At 49.3% G+C, this 20,243-nt stretch overlaps 1 protein-coding gene across 2 annotated transcripts in view; it reads right to left on the reverse strand.

The window, feature by feature from the left end:
* NOC2L (NOC2 like nucleolar associated transcriptional repressor) overlaps positions 1-20,243 on the reverse strand; it is an 87,613-nt gene that overhangs the window by 26,489 nt on the left and 40,881 nt on the right. For both annotated transcript variants that reach the window (XM_030222050.1, XM_030222051.1), the window contains exons 15-16: positions 18,937-19,080; positions 8,825-8,938 (exon numbers count right to left, since the gene is read on the reverse strand). In XM_030222050.1, the coding sequence (XP_030077910.1) occupies positions 8,825-8,938; positions 18,937-19,080 (258 nt within the window). The remainder of the gene's footprint in view (positions 1-8,824; positions 8,939-18,936; positions 19,081-20,243) is intronic.

Consider the following 20,243-nt stretch of genomic DNA (forward strand, 5'->3'; position numbering starts at 1 on the left):
GACTCTGATAAGTGCAGAAGGTATTCAAGCAGGTTCTGTGCAGGGCAAGAACGAGGTTCTAGGGCCATGCTCTCACACCACACGACAAACCTCCTCCACTTGAAAAAGTAACTCTTTTTAGTGGAATCCTTCCTAGAGGCAAGCAAGACCCGGGAGACACCCTCAGACAGACCCAACGCAGTGAAGTCTACGCCCTCAACATCCAGGCCGTGAGAGCCAGAGACTGAAGGTTGGGGTGCAGCAACGCTCCGTCGTTCTGCGAAATGAGAGTCGGAAAACACTCCAATCTCCATGGTTCTTCGGAGGACAACTCCAGAAGAAGAGGGAACCAGATCTGACGGGGCCAAAAGGGCGCTATCAGAATCATGGTGCCGCGGTCTTGCTTGAGCTTCAGTAAGGTCTTCCCCACCAAAGGTATGGGAGGATAAGCATACAGGAGGCCGGTCCCCCAATGGAGGAGAAAGGCATCCGACGCTAGCCTGCCGTGTGCCTGAAGTCTGGAACAGAACAGAGGCAGCTTGTGGTTGGTCTGAGAGGCGAAAAGGTCCACCGAGGGGGTGCCCCACGCTCGGAAGATCTTGCGTACCACTCTGGCATGGAGCGACCACTCGTGCGGTTGCATGACTCTGCTCAGTCTGTCGGCCAGACTGTTGTTTACGCCTGCCAGGTATGTGGCTTGGAGGAGCATGCCGAACCGACACGCCCAACGCCACATCCCGACGGCCTCCTGGCACAGGGGGCGAGATCCGGTGCCCCCCTGCTTGTTGACGTAATACATTGCAACCTGATTGTCTGTCCGAATTTGGATAATTTGACAGGACAGCCGATCTCTGAAAGCCTTCAGTGCGTTCCAGATCGCTCGGAGCTCCAGGAGGTTGATCTGCAGATCCTTTTCCTGGAGGGACCACAGACCCTGAGTGTGGAGCCCATCGACATGGGCTCCCCACCCCAGGCGAGATGCATCCGTCGTCAGCACTTTCGTGGGCTGCGGAACTTGGAATGGACGTCCCAGGGTCAAATTGGTCCGGATGGTCCACCAGAGCAGTGAAGTGCGACAACTGGTGGAGAGGCGGATGACATCTTCTAGATTCCCGGTGGCTTGGAACCACTGGGAAGCTAGGGTCCATTGAGCAGATCTCATGTGAAGACGAGCCATGGGAGTCACATGAACTGTGGAGGCCATATGACCCAGAAGTCTCAACATCTGCCGAGCTGTGATCTGCTGAGACGCTCTGGTCTGCGAAGCCAGGGCCAAGAGATTGGTGGCCCTCGCTTCGGGAAGGTAGGCCTGAGCCGTCTGGGAATTCAGCAGCGCTCCTATGAATTCCAGAGACTGAGTTGGCTGGAGATGGGACTTTGGGTAATTTATCACAAACCCCAGCAGCTCCAGAAGTTGAATAGTGCACTGCATGGACCGGAGGGCTCCTGCCTCCGAGGTGTTCTTGACCAGCCAATCGTCGAGATATGGGAACACGTGCACTCCCAGCTTGCGTAGGTAGGCCGCTACCACCACGAGGCACTTTGTAAACACTCGTGGGGCAGAGGCGAGCCCAAAGGGCAGCACACAATACTGAAAGTGCCGTGCGCCCAGGCGGAATCTGAGATACTGTCTGTGAGCTGGCAGTATCGGGATGTGAGTGTATGCGTCCTTTAAATCCAGGGAACATAGCCAATCGTTTTTCTGAATCATTGGCAGAAGGGTGCCCAAGGAAAGCATCCTGAACTTTTCTTTGACCAGGAATTTGTTCAGGCCTCTCAGGTCTAGGATGGGACGCATCCCCCCTGTTTTCTTTTCCACAAGGAAGTACCTGGAATAGAATCCCTGCCCTTCCTGCCCGGGTGGTACGGGCTCGACCGCATTGGCGCTGAGAAGGGCGGAGAGTTCCTCTGCAAGTACCTGCTTGTGATGGGAGCTGAAAGACTGAGCTCCTGGAGGACAATTTGGAGGCAGGGAGGCCAAATTCAGGGCGTATCCGCACCGCACTATTTGGAGAACCCACTGGTCGGAGGTTATGAGAGGCCACCTTTGGTGAAAAAATTTTAACCTCCCTCCGACCGGCAGATCGTCCGGTACGGACACTTGTAGGGCGGCTATGTTCCCGTGGATCCAGTCAAAAGCCCGTCCCCGGCTTTTGCTGTGGAGGCGCAGGGGGCTGCTTAGGCGCACGCTGTTGACGAGAACGAGCGCGCTGGGGCTGTCCCTGTGCCTGACGAGGCCTTCGGGCCGGCTGGTTGTACCTACGCTTTGCAAAAGAATAGGGTGCAGCCTGCCGTGCCCGGGAAAAACGCCCACCCGTGGGGGCGGGTGCTGAAGGCGCCCGGTGGGAGAGCTTGTCGAGAGCGGTTTCCCGCTGATGCAGTTGGTCCACCATCTGCTCGACCTTCTCACCGAAAATGTTATCCCCCCGGCAAGGGACGTCGGCCAGTCTCTGCTGGGTGCGGTTGTCCAGGTCAGAGGCACGCAGCCATGAGAGCCTGCGCATCACTATACCTTGGGCCGCAGCACGAGATGCCACGTCACAGGTGTCAAAAATCCCCCTGGACAGGAACTTTCTGCACGCCTTCAGCTGCCTGACCACCTCCTGATAAGGCCTGGACTGCTCCGGCGGGAGCTTATCGACCAGGTCCGCCAGCTGTTGCACATTGGTCCGCATGTGGATGCTCATATAGAGCAGGTACGATTGGATGCGGGTCACGAGCATGGAGGACTGGTAGGCCTTCCTCCCAAATGAGTCCAGAGTGCGAGACTCCCGCCCCGGGGGCGCCGAGGCGGTATCCCTCGAACTCCGTGCCCTCTTGAGAGCAGAATCCACGACCGCTGAGTCATGGGGCAACTGGGGCCGCATGAGCTCTGGGTCAGAGTGGATCCTGTACTGGGACTCTGCTTTCTTGGGAATGGTGGGATTAGTTAATGGTCGCACCCAGTTCCGGAGCAGCGTCTCCTTCAGGACATTGTGCAGCGGTACCGTGGAGGACTCTCTAGGTGGTGATGGATAGTCGAGGACCTCGAGCATCTCGGCCCTCGGCTCTTCCACAGAGACCACGGGAAAGGGAATGCTTATAGACATATCCCGCACAAAGGAGGCAAAGGAGAGACTCTCAGGAGGTGAGAGCTTCCTCTCCGGTGACGGCGTGGGGTCCGAGGGAAGGCCCGTAGACTCCTCTGAGGAGAAATATCTCGGGTCCTCCTCTTCCCCCCACGAGTCCTCATCCTCGGTATCGGACATTAGCTCATGTAGCTGAGTCCGGTACCGGGCCCGGCTCGACGTCGAGGCACCGAGGCCTCGGTGTCGTCGAGCGGTGGACTCCCGCGCCGGCGGGGACGGAGCTCCCTCCATCGACGTCGACGGGGACTCCACCTGCGTGGCTGTCGAGACCGGCACCGCAAGCGGCGGCGGTGTCGACTGCCCCGGCGCCGGGCTAGAGCTCGCCGGCGCCACAGTCATCGGCGCCGAGGGCGCAAGCACCCCCGGCGCCGGCACAGCCTGGCGCATCAGCCCTTCCAGGAGCCCCGGAAGGATGGCTCTGAGGCACTCGTCCAGGCCCGCTGCCGAGAAAGGCGGTGGGGCCGGCAAGGGTGTCGGTGCCAGAAGCTGCTGGGGGCCAGGAGACGGCACCGAGGTGCCGGAACCCCGACGCGTCGGTACCTCCACCACCGACGGAGATCTCTCCTCTCTGTGATGACGCTTCGGCGTCGACACCTCCTCAGGCACCGAGGGCTCCCGGTGACGGCGCTTCTTGTCCTTCTTCCGGTGCACGTCACCGGTGCCGGAGGGCATGGAGGAGGAGGAGGTCGATCCCCCTCGGTCTCGAGGTACCGGGTCCGACAGGGTTCGGTCCCGTGGCTCACGAGTTGAGGGAGTGACCGGGGCCGACTGCCCACGCGGTCTCTCTACCCCACTCTCGCCGGCGGACCGGCGGGCCGACGGGACCTGTTCTCCTGGGGTCGCTGCCATCGGTGCCGATGTCTCGGGCATCGATACCGGTACCGAAGAACCGGCCTTCGATACCGATGCCGTCGAGGTCGACGTCGAGGGGCCGGCGCAAGTTCCAAAAAGACGGTCCCGCAGAACTTGCCTCGCAACCTGAGTCCGTTTCCGGAGACCGAGACACAAAGCACACGACTTGAGATTGTGCTCCGGCCCGAGGCACTGGAGGCACCAAGCGTGGGTGTCGGTCTGCGAGATCGGCCGGCCGCAGCGACCACACTTTTTAAATCCACTCGGGACCTTCGAGGACATCGACGGAAAAATCGCGTCGGCGAAGTCAAAGTCGGCAATGGTGGCTAAAATCACACCACGAAAATTGAAACCGACCGAGCGGCCACTAGGCCGCAACGAGGCGTCCCCGCTAGAAAGCGAGGGAAAAAGGAGGAGCGCGTGCTCCACACGCGCAAAATTCTTTTTTTTTTTTTTTTTGGATAACAAACGAAACTGAAAGAAGAAGAGGCCAAAAGGGCCAAGAGCGACGACCCGCGTAAACGCGGTCGAAAATTCCGGCGGCTGAAACGAGAGAGTTGCAAAAACACGACTCTCTCAGTCGCGGGAAAAAAGTAACTGGCGGGAGCGGTCGCGCACGGGCGGGAAGACGGCCGCGCATGCGCGGTGGGCGTGCCCTGCGTGCCGACCGTCCCGCGAAGCTTTTTCCGGTTGGTGGGGGCTGCCGCGGACGTCAACCCAGTCGTGAGAACAAGCAGCCTGCTTGTCCTCGGAGAATAACTAGGATGAAAAACACATAACTAAGTTGAGCAACACAAATGGAGCCATAAGTCTGGCTCAAAATGCACAGCATCAGTGGAAAGGTTTAGTTCTAGACTGGGTCTTCTTGGCCCTGGCGTATTGTGAGGTTCGTGCTGGTGTCCTGTGGCCTCTGGGGGGGGGGGGGGGGGGGGGGGGGTGCTGGTCTGATCATAGTGCGGCCTGTAGTACTGTGCAGGAATTTGGTACAAGGAAGACTATCAAGGCAATAGTGTCGTGCAAAGGTGTGGATGGAGGAGCAGGTGGCAGCAGTGCAAATGGTGTTGAGTGGTGGCTAAGGCTCTGAGTTCATGAACATGAGCCCCAGGCAGCGCCTGTAGGCTGGACCTTTTGTAGGTGAATGCAATGCATTGTGCTATCCATTTAGAGAGGGTATGTTTGGTAACCGGTAGGCCGGGTCTATTGGGGGTCATAGGACATGAATAGTTGGGAGGCAATCCTGACCTGTTTTGTCCTGTTGAGGTGGGTCCCGAGGGCCCTCACACAGTCCAGGGGGTGTTGCTGGCGCTGTTCTGATGCGTCGTTCAGGATTGTGTTAGGTGGAAGGCTGAGATCACCTTAGGGAGGAATCTGGGATGGGTTCTGAGCACTGCCCGATCTTCGCGGAGTAGTCTGTCGGGTGGGTGATGGACCAGCACTTGGAGCTCGCTGATGCGTCTGGCCGAGGTGATGGCGGTGAGGAACAGGGTCTTTCAAATTAGGAACTTGGGGGACGCTTCATCCAGCAGCCGAAGGACAGGAGGGTGAGCTGTTGTAGTACGGTGTGAGGTCCCACGTTGGTGGCGGTGGTCTCACTGGTGGATGTAAGATGGTTAGTTCTTTCACGAACCAGGTTACCAGGGGAAGAGCAGAGACTGGTCAGTAGTCTACATGGTTGTGGGTAGGCCGCAATGGCGCTTACGTGTACCTTGATGGATGACAGTTTGAGGCCTCCCTCCAATAGGGTCAACAGGTATTTTAGGATGGTCAGGATGGAGTAGGGTAGCGGTTCAAGCTGAGGGGCGGAGCATCATGTGAGGAAACGTTTCCATTTGAAGGTGTAGGCCCATCTTGTGGATTGTCTTCGGGCCGCTAGCACAACTTGTTGGATGTTGGACGCGAGGATCAGCCTTTCAACATCCAGGCGGTCAGTGCCAGCATTTGGAGGTCGTGAAGAATGGACCCGTTGTCCTGGGTGATGAGTTCTGCCATTTCACGGAGGTGGCAAGGTGGGTGGGTGGCCAGGCGCTGGAGATAAGGGAACCAGGATTGTAGAGGCCAGAAGGGGGTGATCATCATCATCGGATAATCTTCAGTAGAGTTTTGGCAATAAGTGGTGTTGGGAGGTAAACAGAGTAGTCCTCGACTCCATTTGAGCAAGAATGCGTCCGCGCAGAGGCACTGTTGGCAGGATCGTTTGGAGCAGAAGTTGGGACACTTTGCATTGCGCTCTGTGGCGAAGAGGTCTACGGAAGGGGATTCCCATTGATGGACTAGGTCTCTGGCTGCCTTGGAGTTCAGCGACCATTCGTATGGGTCTAGTTTCCAGCTTAGGTTGTTGGCCACTAGAAGTCGACCATAAGACACACATATATATACATGCTGTGGAAATTAGATAACAATTGTTGGAATGTTTATGGCTCCTTAATAGAGGATCACTGAGTAGCCCCTGGCGCAGCCCTGCTGGGCGAAGCACAGCCTGTGTCGGGCACTGTTCTCTATGCGAATTGACTAATAAAGTTTGTATACATCTATCACTGATCTGCTCTTTTTTCTTCTGTCTTGGAGTTTGCGGATCGTCTGCCCTGTTGTTTTTTGTCCTGTTCCGGGGGCAGGCTGTGGTGTCCATGACTCTGGTGTCTGTGTATAGAAGCACAGTGGGAGGAGGACTTTTGCCTCTCTCTTCTGTGACCATGGTCCCGGTGGCTCCTGCAGTGTTTGTGTCTCCTCCTGTGCTCCTCTGCCTGGTGTGCTATATGCTGTAGTGCCCTGAGGTTCCCCTACCCAGAAGGGAATTTCAGAGCGATTTCAGGGGGCGTGGTCAGGGTCGTGACATCAGTGCCGACAAGAAGGGCAAGACCCAAGTGCTGTGCTTCCAATATGGAGGGGGCACAACTGAATTGATCTGGAATGACTGCAGGAGCTGTCCCTCATGCTTGGCTTGTGTGGGAAGGGCCCCGAGAGGAGCTGGGGCTCAGAACGCACCAGTAGTGAGGCCCTGATGGGGAGAGGGTATTCTGGCAATAGCAGGGCTGCTAGCGAGGCGGGACTGATCACCAGGCCTGGGGGTAAAGCGGGGAGACTTGCCTGGCTGGAAAAGGGAGCGCGGCTGCTTCCTTGAGTTGCAGGAAGAGTTGCAAAGGCATGATGGGGGCGATTCCAGTATCACTGCTCTCTGTTGGGGTGACGGGCAGCACGTGTTGTGCGACATGCAGTGGTTCTGGGGGACATACAGACATCGATGACCTGGTCGGTAGTTCCAGTCTTCCCCTCTTCTTTAGATGTTCCCGGAGGGTGTGCTTTCTTTGTTTGCGTGCACACGGAGACATGTGGGCACAATGCAAGCAGAGCTGTTTTTCTACCTTTGTTGTATGGACATTTTATTTTTTTCATCATACTGGTCCCAGTTTCTCTTTTCTGCTTTGTCTGTCTTCTGCTAACTCTCTTTCCAGTGGCTGCTGTCCATTTATCATTTCTCTCCTCTCCTCCTGTCTTGTTCTATTCCCTCACTACATCTCTCTGACATATTGATCTTTCCCTTTTAGCTCTTTCCTCCCTTTCTTTTTTTTCTGCCTCTCTGTTCAAATTTCACTTACCCTTTTTTTTTAATTTTTACTTTTCATCTACCTATCAACTTTCCATCTCTCACCCCCTAGCTCTCCCATTTCGTCTCACTCCTTCCCCAGCCTCCTCTCTCTTCTTTCATCTACATCCCATTACCACATTTCTACCCTCTGTACTCACTCATTCATCTCCTTGATAACTTCCCATGGCCTCTCTCACATTGTCCCACCACTACCAGTAACTCCCCCCCTTCTCTGTAGCCTAACATCTCCCTATATCATCTCTCTTTTCTCTATGCCCTCCCATAGTCCAGCATCTCTTGCTCTCTCTTTCCTGCCACCCCCCCATGGTCCAGCATATCTCCCTACCTCTTTCCCCATGGCCTCTCTCCCCTTGTTCCACCACTGCCAGTATCTCCCCTCCTCCCACCCTGTAGCCTAACATCTCCCTATACTATCTCTCTTTCTCTCTGCCCCACTTCTCCATAGCCTAGCATATCTCCCTCTCTTTGTTGCCATCCTTCTCTCCATGGCCCAACATCTCTCCCTCTCCCCATGGTCCAACATTTCTCCCTCTTCTCTCTCTCCCTACTCCAGTGGTCCAACATCTCTCCCTTTATCTTTCCTCTCATGGTCCTGCACCTCTCCTTGCTCCCTTCTCCTTCCCCGGTCTAGCATCTCTCTCTCCCCTCCTGTTGTCCAGCATGTCTCTATACCTCCCTTCTGCTCTGTGGATCTAACATTTCTCCTTCTTTCTTCCCATCCACTTCTATCCCTGTCTTCCCTTCCTCCCCAACTGGATCAAGCATCTTTCCCTCCATGTCCCTCCTCCCATCCACAATTTGGCATCTCTCTCTGAAGTCCCCTCCGCCTGCGGTACGGTATCTCCCCCACTCTGTTACCCCCCCCCCCCCCCCCCAGTCTATCTTAAATTTGTCTTTCACTGGCAGTGATGCACATAGGCCAATTTTGGCCAGCTCCACAGCCTTCCTTCTGACTCAACTTCCTGTTTCTGCATAGGCAGGCTCTGGGGCTGGCTACAAGTAGCCTATGTATATTGCTGCTGGTGAAAGACAAATTTAAAGTAAACTGGGGAGGGAGGGTACAGAAATGCTGGACTGTGAGCAGGGGGAGGAGAGTGGCAAATGAATGTGAAGAGGGGTGGCTCAGTGTATGAGGGCAGTTTTAATGTGTGTGACTTGGTATCTCTGTTACTGCAGGATCACATGCAGCACATTAGCCAATCAGAGCTATTTCTCTGGGAAGCACGCGAGCTGAATATGTACAGGTACAAAGCAGCCTTACCCTCTCCTTGCCGCTGATCTCCAGCTGAATTTCCTTCTCCCGCAGCTTCCGCCAGTAGCTGTAATACTTTGCCAGTGGCGTCCCTGCCTCCTTTATTTGCTTCTCCCATTGCTCCTAGGAGAAAAAGAAGAGGTTCAGAATTGTTTTGTTGGTGGTTTTGTGTTAAGTCCCAGTTGAGCAGCACCAGCTTCCTGTTGCAGCTAGAATCAAATTCAAAATCTTAATGCTCACATTTTGTGCCCATTGTACCTGCGACCTCACTGATCCTTATAATTCTCCCAGGGTAATTTTTAAATTTACTTCCATCTACAAGGGTCAGGTTTAAATTTCCCAGGCATTCAAGCTTTTGCCTATCTTGTGCCTGCTCTTGGGAACACAGTCTCAAATTTTAGATCCAAGACCTACATTTGCAAATTCAAGATGGGAATAAAAACTTGGCTTTTCTCCCAACAACGTGGGGCAAAAGTAATCAAAAGTTGTAAACCAGCTGTGCTTATTCCCTTTGGGTCCACCATAACTAATTTTTCCCCATGTCTTTTTGTCTGTTGGTTGTCCTAGCACTCGTTTGTAGTTCTGGTCTCTATCATGCAAAATCACCTTGATGATTTAGTATGATATAGTAATATAGAAAATGTTAAAAATAGATAAATCAATGCCATACACTGCTGTACACTTAGGGCCTCATATTCAGCAGGACTTAACTCAGCAGGAGGAGCTCCTACCTGGGTAACACTGAGTTATACCTAAAGTTTCAGTGACATTTACCTGGAGAGTGCCACTAAAAATCTGGTCAGCCCACCTTGACACTACCTGGGCAATGCCAGAGCGATCCGGGGACAGAGTATGGGCACAGCCAGAGTTAACCAGTTACTGGCAATAGTCAGCCTGCTAACCAGTAACTATCTGAATAAAGTCAGGACAACAAAAAGGCCAGTCTAACTTTATTCAGGTAGTTATCTGGCATTTTAAAAAATGCTGACTGCTGCAGGCTGAATACTGATCTGCTAAAATTTTAGAACGTGTGATGAGCAATTTGCAATACCATTTCCATGTTTTACCTGCAGTGTTCAGGTAAAAAAAATGTGTACTGTTCCACATATGCATCTGGGGCCAGGGCATGGATTGAAATAATGCACATACTTTTGCTATTTTCAAAAGCATGTGTGCTAGTTGAAAGTACCTGCAGAAAAAGGAGATGAAAGAGCCTATGGGCACCACTTCCTTCTGCAGTTTTTAACTTTCACTTCAAAAACTCATATGAACAGCTGTGAGTAAAAAGTACCTCTGTGCGGGCAGTATGAAAATTGCCCTGTCAGAGGGCAATATGCCTGGATTAATAGCGATTTATCTGTGGAAATCAGCTTGTCTGAAAACTGTCCCCTCCTTTTTTTTTTAATTAACAAGAGGTCTTTATTATTTTTGTTACATTTGTACCCCGCGCTTTCCCACTCATAGCAGGCTCAATGCGGCTCACATGGGGCAATGGAGGGTTTACTGTTCAAAATTGTAAAGAACAGACAATTATTATATGACACACTAAAACTGCAAATCTAATATATAATAAACTTTACCTTATGGAACCTCCAAGTTTACAACTTTACAAAATAAAGAGAAAAAAAAAAAAGGGAGGGGGGAATATCCCATACTTAGACAACAATCAATAAGCCTTGGAAAAGAGCCCAACTTACTAAAGCAAACTCACATTTCAGAAAGAAAAAAATTGCCCTTCTTCTTAAAATGGCTAAGTACATGCAAGGTTCACACATAAGCTTTGTCGCCACATTAAAAAGGCCATTTTTTGGGAGGGGGGGAGAGGGGGCACGTTCAGTCAGGAGAGTAAAGCATGCCTCTGGAATGCCATTTTCAAATGTGTACATACACTGCCCACAGAAAAAGGACTAGAAGTCTACATGTACTTTTTGACACTAGATACCTGATGTGACTTTTCAAAAAGGAAAAACATATACACTTTCTACCAAAATAGGCTGTTGGGGAAAACTGCTCCCCCACCCCTTGCCCTGCCCTATCCCACCCCAGCCACAGCACAATACAGCCAGATGGTTCATTTCACAGGACACACAGCACCTCACCATAGGGATCTAATGCAGAACAGTGATAGACCAAAATACCTCTGGCCATTAGCAAATGGCTCAGCATTTAAGCTTCTGCTCATTTTAATTTACAATCAAAACATCCTAGTTATAAAAGGCCTACAGTTGAACAATTAAATGGCAGCACTACACTCATGCTGGTGTAATTGGACATTACTGAAGTCAGATGCACACAAGAGCATCCCAGAGATATGACCCACTAGTTCATGGTTAGAGGCTGACCAAATTTCAGTTTTGGTGCCAAAACCAGGTCATGTTTTGTTTTCAGACAAAAATGCTGGTGCATTTCCAACTGAAACCAACCCCCCCCCCCCCCCCCCACACACACACACCTTTAACCAAAAGCACCGCCCACTCTCTGCCCCTTCCCCCTTAGGGTCTCCTTGGACTACTTTAAAAGCCCTAGTGGTCTAATGGGGCAGGAGAGATCCTTAGTTGCTCCTGCCCTTACCATCTTCACCATCAAAATGGCTGCTGAGACCTTCAGCGGCAGTCTTACAAGACTGACAATGATGGTCTCTGCAGCCATTTTGAAGCCAAGGTCAGGAGCGACTGGGGATTACTCCTGGCCCAGTTATGCCACTAGACCACTAGATTTTAAGGTGGGCCTGTGTGTGTGTGTGTGTGTGGGGGGGCGAAGCTCACAAGTGGGACCAGGAGGGGTGTTTTGCCTGGTTGCCAGTGGGGGGATGGTGGTGAGGGCCAATTTCGGTTTTGGCCGAAACCAAGGGACGAATGTTAGCCGCGGATTCAGTTTCAACTGGAACCGAAAAACCTTATTTCCATCGGCCTCTATTAATCGCTTTTTCAAAGTACTCCAAACAGTAGATGCAGATGAAACAGGGATCCTCTGGATCATGGAAGAGGTATAAGCATGTTTTATTTAGGTACTACCCGTTGAGCCTGTGAAAACGGGCTACTTTTGGAATGGGGGGGGGTCCGAGCCCCCCCCCCCCGCCCCTCCACCCGGCCCGAGCAGCACTGTAAACTTACATCAGCACGCAGCAGCAGGCACATCAGCAAAGCTGCCGTCGAGGCAGGCTTCCTTCTCTGCCTGTGTCCCGCCCTCGTGTGACGTAACGTCGGCGAGGGCAGGACAAAGGCAGAGAAGGAAGCCCGACGGCAGCTTTGCTGATGTGCCTGCTGCTGCGTGCTGATATAAGTGCTCGGGCCAGATGGAGGGCAGCAGCGACTCCGGGGGAAGGGGGGAGGTTCCGACGTCTGCAGCATGCCAGTAGAGACTTCCCTCTCTGTCCCACCCCCATCATCACGTATTGAAGCGGGGGCGGGGCAGAGAGAGAAGTCTCTACTGTGCATTTGCGCGTGAATACGGTCACTTGCCGTTTATATGTTTGATAAGTGAATCAGAGGAAAGGGAGGAAGGAGGAATGTGTGAACCAGGTGGGCTCCAGGACGAACACACAGATGCAATCCAGCGAGAAACCCTTCTAAACCAATGCGGGATTTTCTCTCTCAGCAATGACCTGGCAGCCAAAAAATGTTCAAAAAGAGCACTTACACTACTCCCCCAGTACAATAATTGCCCACTGCTGTTTACAACAAAGTAGAGCACTACTGTATTAAATATTTTTATTGAAGTGTGTTATTGTGTGTGTGATGTTTTGGATATTTTAATAAATAATTTTATTGTATTTCACCTAGACATTATTTATTTATTTGTTACATTTGTATCCCACATTTTACCACCTATTTGCAGGCTCAATGTGGTTTACATAGTACCGTAAAGGCGTTCGCCAAGTCCGGTAGAAGAACAAATACAGTGTGATGTTAAGGTCGAATGAGGTAGACAAGTATAATGTGATGTTAAGGGCGGATAAGGTAGGTAAGTTTCAGGCAAGTTGGGGGTCGAAGATGGGGGAGGTGATATTATGATAGGCAAGATATAATAAGAAACAAAATTATACAATTATACAAAACAACCACCTTGTAAAATACTGAAATCAAAAACAGCAGAGCACACCTTCCCAAGCTACCATTACAGAAACACTGGCTCCATGCCCACCCAACATCCAGGACTTCTTAGATTCCCCTGCCAATCAGCCACATCTCTATAGGCTCCAACTACCTTCCCTCCAAAATCCATATCTTTACTTTTTTATACAGTTCCTCACTCCTTAATTCAAGGGGCATTCTGGTCTCCTTACCTAGGCAGCCCTATCCTGACATTTCTCTCTCTGAACCTTGTGAAGTTCTTAGGACCCCTCCCAGTTGGTATCATTTAACTCTTCTGACTATGTATACTGTGTTACTCCCTTTAAATACATGATGGAGCACAGTCACAATCTGAATTGTACACAAGCTCTAATCGGAAACCAACCGATGAAGGGCCTGTAAATGAGGCTCAGCGCTCTGTCTCCTTCCTGGTAAATCCCAAATACAAACTATTGCAGTAATCCACAAAAAAAAAAAAAAAGAATTGCATACACACAGATCACCATTCCAAACACTTCTTGCTATAAAACAAGTTTTTCTCTCAATTTCAGGAAATAATTTTTTACCACCACAGATATTTGTAATTAGAAATCGAAAGCCTCATTTACCATCATCCCTAGATCTCTTGTCTAGTAAATTTAAATCGAATTGGAGAAAATATTTCTTCAAAGTGTAATTAGACTCTGGAATTTGTTGCCAGAGAATGTAGTAAAAGCACTTAGTTTAGCAGGGTTTTAAAAAAGGTTAGGATAGCTTCCTAAAAGTCTATATGCCAATATTAAAATGGACTTGACGAAAATCCACAGCTTATCTCTAGGATAAGCAGCATAAAATGTATTGTACTGTTCTGAGATCTTGCCAGGTACTTGTGACTACTATTACTACTTATCATTTATATCGCTACAAGGCATACGCAGCGCTGTACACCTTACACAAAAAGACAGTCCCTGCTCAGAGAGCTTACAATCTAGATAAGACAGGCAAACAGACAGAACAAAAGGGTAAGGGAATAAAGAGGTGAGGATAAAAGGACAGGGCAAGTGAGTAGTGGTTAGGAGTCAAAAGCAGTGGTAAAGAGGTGGGCTTTAAGTTTGGACTTGAAAACGGCCAAAGACGGGACTAGACGTACAGGCTCGGGTAGTCTATTGCAGGCGTGAGGTGCAGCAAGATAAAAGGAACGGAATCTGGAATTAGCAGTAGAGTAGTGACCTAGATTGGCCACTGTTGGAAACAGGATGCTGGGCTTGATGGACCTTCGGTCTGTCCAGTATGGCAATACTTATGTATTTATCACAGTCTTCAATCCCCATTTCAATGGAGTGGAATCTTATTCACCCTTGTAACCGGAAATAGCTCTGTTTCTTCGCTATTAAGGACTAGGCCACTGTGTCCCGGTCCACTGCTCCAATCTTTTAAAACTGTGAACCTCTTCCTCTTTCTTCCCTCCATCCTTTCCTACTGGAATTACCGCTTGCCTATTTGTCCTTGCCATTTCCAAAATTGACTACTGCAATATTAATTTTGCCAGTCTACCCCAAACCTCTCTTAAAAAGCTCCAGAATGTGGCTATTCATTTGCTCTGTCATGTGAAAAAACATGACAGAGTAACACCCCCTTTCAGGCATCACTGGTTGTCTCCTCTCGGATCCAGTATAAGATTCTTCTTCTGACTTTCAAGGCTTTGTGCTCTGGAATTCTTTCCTATCTTTCTGCCCTCACTATGCCCTACATGCCTGTGCGTGTTTTGCACTCATTAAAATGACCTTCACTTAAGTTTTAGAACAACAGAGAGTCCAAAATCTCCCGCAAAAAAATGATTCACTTAATTTTGCCAAGTCCCACGTTTGCCCAACAAGAGCAAACTAGACACCATGTTTTTTTGTTTTTTTAGCCAATCTGGAACAGTGTCCCACTGGCTCTCCGAAAGGAGCTATCCTTACTAAAATTCAAATCCGTTCTTAAAATTTGTCACTCTCTTAGGTTTACAGCATTCCTCCTGACGAGGCTCAAGTCTGGTACTTGTGTCTGTCCACCCCTTTCTGTGTTTGATTGGATCTATTTTTAATGACTACTTCCACTATCCTATAAATTGAATTGTAGTTCCTTTCATACCTTTAATTAATTATGCATTTTTTATTGTAAACCGCCTTGTTCCGTCTGTCAGTATTGTGCAGTATAGCAAATTCAAATAAACCAAACCATAACCCAATCTGCATATTGATAACCTAGCAATCCCAGTGAATGTATTACAAAAAAACCTCCAACATACTTTACAAAAGTAACAGACACCTATGTGCCTTTATGAGGCTCACCGAATGATAGCACAGAAATTGCCTTTGCACAAATTTACTCCCGATACAAAACAGATATAAACATGTGCAAGTATGTCATAAAATATACACACACATCATAATTCTGCCCATGGGAATGTCTATGCACAGATTGCATTAAAGTAGGTGCCATCTTGGTGTGCCTACATTTCTATGGGAAAACACTTAGTCATCTCCATGGAAGGGTCTTGTGTCACTTTAGCCCTCCTTGAAATATACAGGCATACAGCTGTCTCTAGCATATGGCTATTCTGACACTGTGTGGGGACACGTTTTCTCCTTCACACAAAGCAGCCATTGTGCTTCTGGCTACCGCATTGCTGAACTTTTTGTTTTGGTGCCCTGGTGATACTGGAAGAAGTCTGACATGACCTCTTCCCCAAGCCACAGAACCCAATAGAGGTTCTTCATTTTTTCTGAACTTTCCACCAAGTTCAGCTAATCCCACACCTTCTATTCATTGCAACTAATGGCTTTCCAGCATTCCCACCACAAGCCAGAAAACTTTAAAACAACAACGTTGGGTTTCCTAAAAGCTCCCTTTACTCTCCAATCCCAGTTTTTTTTTTTTTACATGGAAAGGCTGGTTACTACTGCTATAATGTTATAATAAGCAGTTGCACAATTTAGCGTGGTAATGTCACAAATTGTCCCTATGCTGGTGGAGAGCTGTGGTGTCCCACAGGTGGCTTAACATACCACTAAAGGAATGTGGCGTGCAACAGAATGGTCCTGACCCGTAGCAAGATGCCCTTCATCATCACCACTAATGTTAGCAGAAATATTCCAAAACAGTGAGAGGTTTCCGGAAGAGATTGTATTTAATCGGGATGTCTCCCTGAGAAAAGTGGAATGGGTACAATGGGTTTTTTTTCCTATCCCACGGCTGCTTTGCTGTGTCCCGGATTCCTTACAAGACTCCTGCATCGTGTTCTGCTCGTCAGCAAGGATGAGGCCTGGCACCAAACAACCCCAGTGCTGCTGTTGCCAACAGCTATCTCTGAACTGACTTGGCAAAACCGTGGAAACCAAAGCGGCAGGGAAGGATTCCAGAGCATCCTGTGGCCACACCCTTTCTCCTGGCCGCTCTTCAAGGAGCTCATTTTCCAGCCCTTTAAGTTGTACCAACGGTAAAAAAGACCGGTGATTAGTACTGGGATGCTCTTGCAAAGCTCTCCCGGTCTGGTGTTGAAACCAGCCTCCTCCAAATCCTATTTGCCTGACACAGAGTGCAGCATGCTGGGGATGTGGAAAACAACAATGCAGTATGGAGTGGGGCAAATTGATGGAGGAATATTTACCACTTTAGGGGCTTTCCTGCTTCTCTAGTGCTAACCCCCCCCCCCCATCCCCCAGTTTCAGTTCTGAGAAGGATGCAGTGACAGTGCCCCATATCTTTTAGGTACATAGGTACATAAGTATTGCCATACAGGGGAAGACCAAAGGTCCATCAAGCCCAGCATCCTGTTTCCAACAGTAGCCAATCCAGGTCACAAACACCTGACAAGATCCCCAAAAAAGTACAAAACATTTTATACTACTTATCCCAGAAATAGTGGATTTTCCCCAAGTCCATTTAATAACGGGTTATGGACTTTTCCTTTAGGAAGCCGTCCAAACCTTTTTAAAACTCCGCTAAGCTAACCGCCTTTACCACATTCTCTGGCAGCGAATTCCAGAGTTTAATTACACGTTGAGTGAAGAAAGATTTTCTCCGATTCGTTTTAAATTTACTACATTGTAGCTTCATCGCACTCTGCAACTGGTGCATCTCTACTATTTTCTTTTCCTTGCACGTCTCACGCTTGTGTGCTCAGGTCCTGTTGTGGTGCCAGAGTGTCTAAGGATGGAGCTTGGCACACAGAGATGAAGATTTATATTACCAGTACACTTCCTCATCTTCCATTAAAATATTTATTAAGGCAGTAATCCTCACTGCATCGGGTTCGGTTTAAGAGACGGCTGGCACCGGCTGCAAGAAAAATTACGACAAATATATTTTGTAATTATTGTCTTGTGCCTGTGGCAGCACAAGGAATGTGGAGAAAGTCTGTTCACGGTAGAGGCATGTCTGAGTTCCCTGAGGCTGCCTCTTCTCACACTGGCACAATCTGCAACAGGGCATAAAGTCAGATCCCTGCACCCCGACAGTGGCAGCACTTCAGGCATCAAACACCTGGACAAGAACAAAGCGTACATTTTGCAAGTCAGGCCCAGGTTTTTGTGCTGTGTATGTTAAATGAGGAAAGCATTAAGGAGCACTGCTTCCCTTCATCCAACTGTTTGGAAAGAACTTTGGGGTACAGCTCATGTGAAAGGCTCAACATTTGTCTGTGAAGCACTTTGGGATATATATAGAGGAAATAAAAGGTACTGATCAATGTTTTACATACATAAAACCAAATTACGAGTTTCTCCTTTTAAGGAAGTAGAACATAGCAATGCAAAAAAAAAAAAAAAAGGAGAAAACAAAAGCTTGTCTGAGACTCTTACACAAAAGGTTGTGAAATGCTAGTCAGACCACAAAATTTCCTCACACTGACCTCTGCCACGAAAGACGAGACAGAACCATTACAGTAAAGCTACACATTCCTCTTGCCCTGGGTGATAACAGGAGTGTGGCGTGTGCCGGATGGAGGGGGAGGCTAGAATCAGAACTGTCCTCCAATCACCCTGGGCTTGCAGAGAATCAAATCACATATTAACATAGTAGATGACGGCAGAAAAAGACCTGCACGGTCCATCCAGTCTGCCCAACAAGATAACTCATATTTGCTGCTTTTTGTGTATACCCTACTTTGATTTGTACCTGTGCACATGCCCTGGGTTTCCCTGAACAAGTTTCACTCGTACATCGGCTTGGATCTTCTCCCCATATGTGCGTATTTACAACTATTCTAGGAGCCCTGTATCGGCCCTCAGGACCTTGAGCCTTTTCTCAGCCTAAAAAGAACATATGACTGCAGTGATGCCCAACGTCTTATGGCTCTGACTGCTTCTGGGGGAAACAGGAGATGTCACCACTGCTCTACTGGCCCCCTGCACTCCTTTCTGCTGTTTAGACCCCAGGACTATTATCACTGCTGTTATTAAAACAAACTGAAACTAAGTCCTGAGAAACACAATGTTCCCAGAACTGACAGAGCAGAGAGTTCTACTTCAGGTGAAGATCTGCTGCTGCTGTCACTTCTGGAATGGGAGGTGAAGAGGGAAGGGGTGTCCTATTCCTGTCAGCATGGCTAGCATCAATATGACAGGGGAGGTAAGTGATTGATGAGATGAAAAAAGAAGGCAAAGGGATGCAGAAGATGGGCTACTGAATTTTCAATTACTCTTTATTTGAAGGTTAAGCCTTCTACAATATAAATATCCTAAGAATGTTTACAACTGCCCCAGACAATACTGTTCATCAATCAGCTGGTAAAACTGCAAGGAAGCAGAAGACCAGGAGTTGGAAGGAACTGGAGCTCAAAGGGTTAATGTATTTTGGAAGGCACAGAGGGTGTGTGTGTGTGTGCTGTGGGAGTGCTGACCCCCACCAAATATTAGGAGTTTGAGGATACACATCTAAGAACTGGGGCTCCTGCAGTCTCCCAGAAAACTGGAAGAAATGCACTCCAGCTCTATGACCCCTTTCCTCCTGCACAGTCCCCCCCCCCCCCCCCCCAAGTTGGAGTCTGTCTGTCTTTCCAGGAAGTGGAATCCATGTCAGACTCACCACAGCCTCCCCGTGGGCGACGCTGAAGGCAGTTCTCTGACGCTTGCTGGCAATATAAGCTGAATTTTCCTGTATCTTCTCCAGCAGCTGCCGGATCTGCTTGCTGTAGTTGGCTATTTTACAATGCTTCAGGAAAGCTTTGAGCTGCAACAGCAAAGAGAAAGGGGAAGACAAAAAAAAATAAATGAGAAATTGCTCAAATACTTATCATCCCCCAAACAGCAGCTGGACAAGGGGAGAGGTCAAAAACTTCCTACTGCAGCAGACACAAATAGCTTGGCTAGTTGTTAACCTCAGTTCTGGACAGGCCCACCAGGCTTCCACAGGATTTTTTCAGAGCCTTCGACCAGCTTTTATCTTCTTTCTCATGGAACTTCTCTGCTTCAAGTATCTGATTAATTCCTGGGGTACAGTAAACCAATGGAATAAATCACCCCTCTGATGAAGAACCCCCTCCCCCTATGCATACCAACACCACGAAAAGTGATCCCCTACAGTGGCAACACCCTCTCCTGTACTGTCTGGAACAAAGAGACTAGAATTCAGCATCAGTAAATGAACATCAGAGCAGGAGGTAAGGATGCCACTACAGGCCAAGGCACACACAAAGACAGAACACAAATAAGTGACATGGGCTTTTGTCCCCAGTTGATCAGGAAGTGTTTCCTGCTGCTAACAGGTTGCAGAACAGACTGGTCGAGGGATGAACCTAACAAGCAGAGAAGCATAACAAGCCAGGGAAAAGGAAGGATTCTGCCAGGGCCCCACCCAGAGGTTCCAAATGCAGGGAACACAGCGCAGCTGTTGACACATCTGTGGCAAGTAAACCCATCCCTCAGGCCTGCGGGAATGCTGGCTAATCCTCCCTTCCCTGGGGTTCCTGCACAGTCTGCATCACAAAGGAGAATTTCAGAGCCAGACAGCAGCAGCTGTGTGCACCATGGGGGACGGAAAGTCCCAGCTCAGCTCCCACTCTCCTGTCCAGCCAGAAAAAGAGGAGGGAAACCAAGCTAAGCTGAAAGCAGACTCTTCAACCTAGAAACATTATGATGGGAAGGTCACCACCAGACAAATTGGACTGAAGATCCTTCATCATCCCTCAACATCCTTCGAAAGGCCATTGGCATATTACCCAGAGGAAGGCTCTCTTATTTAATGATAAAGGGGCATAATACAGTCAGTATTTCAAAATATGCGCTAAATTTAATGAACCCCTCTTAATGCCAATGTGCTTGCATTCAGGGCTGTGGAATCGAAGTCCAAGGTTTGGTGTACCAACTCCATAGCCTTGCTTGCATCCTTTCCAG

Source organism: Microcaecilia unicolor, chromosome 13 (assembly GCF_901765095.1).
Source record: "Microcaecilia unicolor chromosome 13, aMicUni1.1, whole genome shotgun sequence".
In the NCBI taxonomy this organism is placed as follows: Eukaryota; Metazoa; Chordata; class Amphibia; order Gymnophiona; family Siphonopidae; genus Microcaecilia; species Microcaecilia unicolor.